General features: G+C 36.9%; 1 protein-coding gene across 1 annotated transcript; it reads left to right on the top strand.

The window, feature by feature from the left end:
* The first annotated feature begins 3,643 nt into the window (after positions 1–3,643).
* On the top strand, positions 3,644–6,321 carry LOC141428481 (uncharacterized). The gene is made up of 4 exons (XM_074088474.1): positions 3,644–3,823; positions 4,324–4,394; positions 4,799–4,958; positions 5,380–6,321. Exons 1-4 carry the CDS (start codon positions 3,664–3,666, stop codon positions 5,436–5,438), a joined length of 450 nt encoding a protein of 149 aa, XP_073944575.1. The 5' UTR covers positions 3,644–3,663; the 3' UTR covers positions 5,439–6,321.
* Positions 6,322–6,827: the final 506 nt, after the last annotated feature.

Below are 6,827 nucleotides of genomic sequence, written 5' to 3'. Positions count from 1 at the left end.
TAAGAACAACTATCCCGTGGGAATATTGTAATAAAAGTAGCCTGTGTTATTTCAGACATCCAGCTATCTACTGTATCTACATACCAAATTTCATGACTCTAAGCCCAGTGGCTGTTATTTCAAGATTTTATGCGTATCCCGTGGGAATATCGGGATAAAAAGTAGCCTAAATGTTATTACAGATATCCAGCTAGTATCTGCGTACCAAATTTCATTCAAATCCGTCCAGCCATTTTAGCGTGAAGGAGTAACAAACATAAACACACACACACAAACTTTCGCATTTTTAAAAATTTAAAAAACCTCCGATATCAAAAAACGCCAGCACAAATAAAAAAAACGCCCGAAAAAAAACCGCCGCCAAAAAAAACAACGAAAAACTAATAGTAGATTATTGTCGTGGCCTGGAAGTAGGCAATTGCTGGCTGAGTATGTATTAAACGGACGAGCTTGCGAGTCCGAGCTCGTCCGTTTAACTAATACGAAGCCAGCAATTGCTATTCCAGCCGAGACTAATATAAAGCTTTTCTCAAAAATGGTGAATAATTCTGAAATAGAATAAACTTTTTGTCAAAATATATTGTAAAATTTAATTTTATTCTAATATTTTTCAAATCTCAAACTCAAACTCACAACATTTATTGACAAGATAAACATTTTTTCTTGTGCTTTCGCGCCTTTTTTCATTAAAAATAAACTGCAGGTATATTTTTCCACCGAAAACACCACAAGCTATTTCAGACCCAATAGAAAAAGTCTGGAGTTCCAACAAAATATCTGACACCGGCCATTAGACTTGGCTGTATGCGACTTGTGCCAACATTTCCATGGCCTTTGGAACTTAAAAAAAAATGTGACTGATTGCAGGCGCGCTAATTCATTATTGTCGAGCTAGCGCGCCTGCAATCTTTTTAACTTTTTAATTTTTCTCTGGCCATAAACTATGCACTTCACCTTCTGATATGTAAAGAATAATGTCAACTTTTACGGACATTTTTGAGAAAAAAATAATTATGCACTACCTAGCTGTTGCCCGCGAATTCGGTTAGCCCTATCCCGCGGGGAATATGCTGATTTTTCCGCAAAATTAGCCTAAGTTAATTTAGTATAAGTACCTAGCAATATTTTTTTTATCTGAGCGTCGTCGGTGTCGCGGGACCGCTAAGGTTAATACTTTAAAAAATACATCATATTATGTACTTTAGTTTCCTGTTAACCTCAGCGGTCTCCCGACGCCGACGACGCTTAGATATATATAGAGCTACGGTGCCACAGACAGACACACATACACACAGACATACAGACACACAGACACACATAGCGTTCAAACTTATAACACCCCTCTTTTTGCGTCGGGGGTTAATAAAAAGTAAACTTTCGCATTTATAATTATAATATAATAAGTAGGATAAGTAGAATTATAGTCAGTCACCTGCTTATAGATCTAGTGAATAATGTTTTTTTATCGTATCAAGGTACCTAAATACGAACTTTTCCGACAAAATACATTATTCATTAGGCACTTCTGTACAAAAACAGTGATAATAAAAAAATAACAGAAGGTTTACGACCACTGTTTCTTATGCATATCTACAAATCTGCAACTGGAGTGCCGGAAACTTGCTACTTAGACCAGTTACTTTTTAGACCACTTGCTACTTAGACCAGTTGCCTTATAGACCACTGGCTACTTAGACCAGCAGCTTTTTAGACCACACACTACCAAGACCAGTTGCTTTTTAGACGAAAGTAAAGTACGTAGTAGTAGAAAGTAAAGTAGGCAATGAATGGGGTGAAGAGCTTTACAGACTGCAATGCAGGATATTGAATAGATTTCTTTTTCCGTGAATGTCAACACTGGCATAGATAATAGATCGCTCGTTTTTGGCTCTAAATTCGAACTTATGATTTTATTTTGCTTAATATACAAAATGTACACACCCAATATCATATTTTCTCAAGTTTTTCGCAATTCCCTAAGGTCAAAGAAACTAATTGCTTTAAAATTTCAGAGAAATAATGCGTTGTTTGGGAGAAACAAGTCAAAATGGTGTTGTAGTTGCGCCATCCTGCTCTGTCTCGTTTTGTTTCCCGCTCTGGCGGTTCACTTTTATATTATAGAAGATATGCAACAGTTATGATTTATAATGTGAAACATTGATTACAGCTTAATATCATTTTTGGACATTTCACTTATGGCGCGTCCACACCGGGCTAACGAAGGCCAACGAATGGGTTCCAAGACATGTCACATAATTTCATTCACCTATTTCGCATAACGTTCGAATTATATAATTTTATGTAACATACAAATCGCATAATTTTATTTATTCTAATCATGGTTAATCTGAATACATTCTGTTAATGTTAGTTAAAGCTAAAAAGTTTAGTATTATAAGCAAAGTCGATTCTGACGCTTCGCCGGCCGCTCGCGTCGCGCACTGTAGGGTCGCAGTTCTTCCTAACGCTTTCTCGCTTCGCTCGTCGTCGTACCTATTCCCTGTATGTTTGTGATTTGCTTGAACCAAATAAATAAGTAGTAAAATGTATCCATGGATTAATTTAATTTAATTTTAACCTACTTACTTTATTTTATAATAAACAATTTAGGTACCGAAATTAGGCGTAATGATATTAAGCAAAACAAATTACGATAGTTCAACATTAGACCATCCAATGTTAGTTAAAAAGTTATGCAAATGATCATTCAGTAAAAATGAAAATTCGACAAAGTATTAATAATGAATACCTACTAAAATTATACAAATTGACTTTAGACCAACTTTTTTGCAGGTGATAGGACCCTGTGCAAGGTCCGCCTGAATTGCTGCCACCATCTTGCTCGCTAATCCAGCCGTGAAGCAGCAGTGCTTGCACTGTTGTGTTTCGGCGTGGAGAGTAAGACAGCCGGTGAAATTACTGGCACTTGAGGTATCCCATCTTAGGCCTCTAGGTTGGCAACGCATCTGCAAACCCCCTAATGTTGCAGGTGTCTATGGGCGGTGGTGATCTCTTACCATCAGGAGACCCACTTGCTCGTTTGCCATCCACTCGAATAAAAAAAAACTATTTTATCGTAAAAGTTGTAAGACAAAGTGAAATTAGGCAAAAAAAAATTAGACAAGTCTAGGGAATATCTCTATGGGTGCCTTAAATAAACAAAACGTGTCATAAATGCATATCCAAATAAAAAAGGAATATTACTGCAATTTTATGACGTCAGAGTGCAGCACTAGCACATACCATAATGTTTATGGTTTTTGTTTTTTGAGTATTTCAAAAGTCCATACGATATCGTTATATCTTATTATTTCAATTACATTTTTGTAAATATAGCTCTATGGTTACTATCGATGTAAAATCATTTATTTTCTTACTAATAAATATGTCATGATTTCTATAAGTATTAATACTCTTTGGTCATGATACGATACGTTATAGCGACAAAATATGAAGAGAACTGAAGTTGTCATGGCGCGGGCGGTTTGTTTACGGTTTGTACTAGTGTCGCCCCCTGCGCAGGGCTTTGCCTAATATGCCCTATAATTATAGGTGGACGTTTATTATCTATGGATAATTTTAAAATAGGAACATTAGACAGTGTCACAAGTTGTTTCAGTTTTTACCTTGATAACGTAATAGTATTTTTTTTTCATCGCAATTATGTGCATTCAGTTTAAAACATTTCTTGGAAAATGGGAACTCAGTACAGGTTGCCTGGTAGCAGCGGTTCTTGGCCCCATTTACACCACGCTGTTCTCCGTACATTTCTGGCTTGGTCCATACTCTTCAGTTAAGTTGCCTGATTGGACAATATATATAAGTAAGTTAGCGACGTATTGTTTATTTTAACATCCGTAATGGCTATGTTTGTTCTAACTTCTTCATTTATTTGGATGACGTCCACTGCTGAACAAAGGCCTCCTCTTTAGATTGCCATAATGAAACGAAACTCGCCACTTGCATCCACGAGCTACTCGCAACTCTCACGATGTCGTCAGTCCACCTAGTGGGAGGCCCCCCAACGCTTCTTTTCCGGTTTGCGGTAGCCACTCGAGGACTTCTAACGATGATTTCTTCTTCTCGGGATGTTTTAACTTACGGTCGCAGTACGCTCAGGGTGGATCTGGTTGACTGGATCCGAAACAGTACTTTTCTCTTTAAAAAATACGCTATAATAAAGAGGTATCATACTTAGTTGGTACGGAACTCTACATTGTGCCTGCGCGTAGTGACGAGACACACACTCCTTGGCCAGTTTTCATATTTTATGTCCCCTCCATCATTACTCACAACTATGTACATTTTTTGTTTTCTTTTCAGAAATTGCTATCACGGTGTACAACTGCTTGGTTGCGGTGGGCGCTTTTTTCTTCGCTTATGGTATTTTAAAGGTAATTTTTCGCTGACCTTAGCCTTAGCATCTAATAGTTACATACAATAGTCAGCTGAAATAATAAATTTATTTATTTCACGTTATTACAATGCATAACACCATTACATTTATCAATTGTGTTTGTATATTTATTTTGTACAATAAAGAGTTTACATACACATAAGAGCGTTTTCAGATTATCCGATCCGATAGCGGTATTAGACGCCGATACGATATCGGGGCCAGTTAAATGTATGAAAGATGACCCGATATCGGATCGGACAATGTGCAAAGGCAGGTACATATTTCATACATTTTACTTGCCTCGATATCGGATCGGTTAATCTGAAAACGCTCTAAGGTGCAGGTGCAGGAGTGGATACCACTGTTTGTAATACTGGACTTTACCAAATATCATTTCAGGAAAAATTATGGGCAGTCAAATTATATAAGAATATGTGGAACTATATAACAATGACAGTGATCAGCATTTTTATTTGGGAACTTCTAGTCATGACCATGGTATACCCGAAACTGTACTTGGAAAGCATGTCAATTGTTCTGAATATACTTTTTCTCACAGGTATATTATTAAGCTTTTTTTAACCAACTGTTATTCGAAGATTATTATACATCCCACACGGAAGCGTTTAATTGGTTTATGTTAATTCGCATACCTACAGTAATATTCCTAATTCAAATTGTCATAAGTAATTTTTCCATAACTTTATTATTTGTTCGAGTTTTTTCGTATAACAGTAATTCACATATTTATCTGAATACTCGTAATGTGAATGCTTACCCGTAATATAAATTGTCATAAGTTCATTCCTAAAATTATTTGTTCGCATAACATTACTTCGCATAACTGAATTTTCATAATGTCAATGCTCATAATATAAATGATCATAACGCTCAATCGCATAGTTATTAGTTCGTATAATATTCATTTGCGTAGCTGAACACATGTTAATTTGAATTTGATGGACTGATTTCTTTTACAGGTATTAACGTCTACTTCTCGTTGATAATCAGAAGTTACGAAAAGGAAAAAAGCGCATGAAAGAAAACGATTTGCTAAATTATAATTATATTTATTACCTTTGTCATTTAAATAATAGACCAGTATTTAGTGGATCACTGACGTAATAAAAATGAAGCACCCATTAAAAATACTAGAAAGCTGTAAAAAATAATAATAAATCTCAAAAAATTTCCATGTGAAATTATATATATCAAGTTTTGCTACTCTTTTTTTCAAAAATTACCAAACTAAGTATTATAAAACCCAAAAATATTTCTCTCTGAACGTGGATCTCCTATTCTGCATTATTTTCGACGCAACTCGTACTTAACCAACACATCAAAAAATAGATTCCAGCAACCATTCGCCCATTGCACACACTGAGTCTGGTTGCCCGCAACGCATACGTAGCGGTAAGTGTATGAACTAGACCCATTCAACCGATATCGTATGTCCGTACGTGTGGGAGGACACTGCGTCTACAACGAGTGGACCTCACATGGTCCATGAATACTAGTGTCTACTACGAAGGGCGGGTGATAAGCGCCGAATTGCAGCTGGATGATACGCAGTACTTTTAAGATGATGTGAACCGATGATTGACGAAATTTTACTGAAAAGATGAGATTCAAATTGTCTACCTCTATCTGTGGTCACCATTTCAGGGCATCCAAAACGTGATATCCACGTAGATATAAATGCCTTGGCTACATTTTCAGCCTTAATATCCGTAAGCGGAACTGCCTCAGGCCACCGCGTAAACCTGTCAACGGCGGTAAGACAATATTTGTATCCGTTAGAAATCGAAAGTGGGCCTATAAGATCTACGTGGACATGGGAAAAACGGGCCGAAGGAAGTTTAAAATCATGCACTGGCGCATGAACATGGCGAGAAATTTTTGATTTCTGACAAGAAATGCACGTTCGCATGGTTGTCTGGAAGACATCGCTTTTAAGCGATAAGACCGCCTATACCGTGAATGTGTTTATATTATAAGTATTTTTACTGCTTTATGGTGTGCAATAAAGAATATTTGTATTGTATTGTATTGTATTGTATTGTTCGCGCCCAGTTTCTGCAATCTTTCCTAATACCCGGCCATACTAGGATGGCCAAGTCCGTGAATACTATTAAAAATTGTCTTCCGGAATTCGGATGTAATAAATGGACGTTGAACTGGTCCGGACACATCGCAAAAAAGTTTCGTATTCCCAAACGGTACCTTTTGCAATTTTAAGGATGAACCGATTTTGATCAAATTTCTCAGTTCTGTGGCCGTGGCTTGAGAGGCTGCTAAAGAGTCAGAGTCAAGTATGTCTGTTATGGCGTCAGTCCTAGACAGTGCAACCGCGGCAACGTTGTCCTCGCCAGCAATATAACGAATGTCGGTGGTAAACTGTGATATAAAATCAAGATATCGAAATTGT

Source organism: Choristoneura fumiferana, chromosome 6 (genome assembly GCF_025370935.1).
Source record: "Choristoneura fumiferana chromosome 6, NRCan_CFum_1, whole genome shotgun sequence".
NCBI lineage: Eukaryota > Metazoa > Arthropoda > Insecta > Lepidoptera > Tortricidae > Choristoneura > Choristoneura fumiferana.
This window is presented reverse-complemented; position numbering and strand designations above follow the sequence as displayed.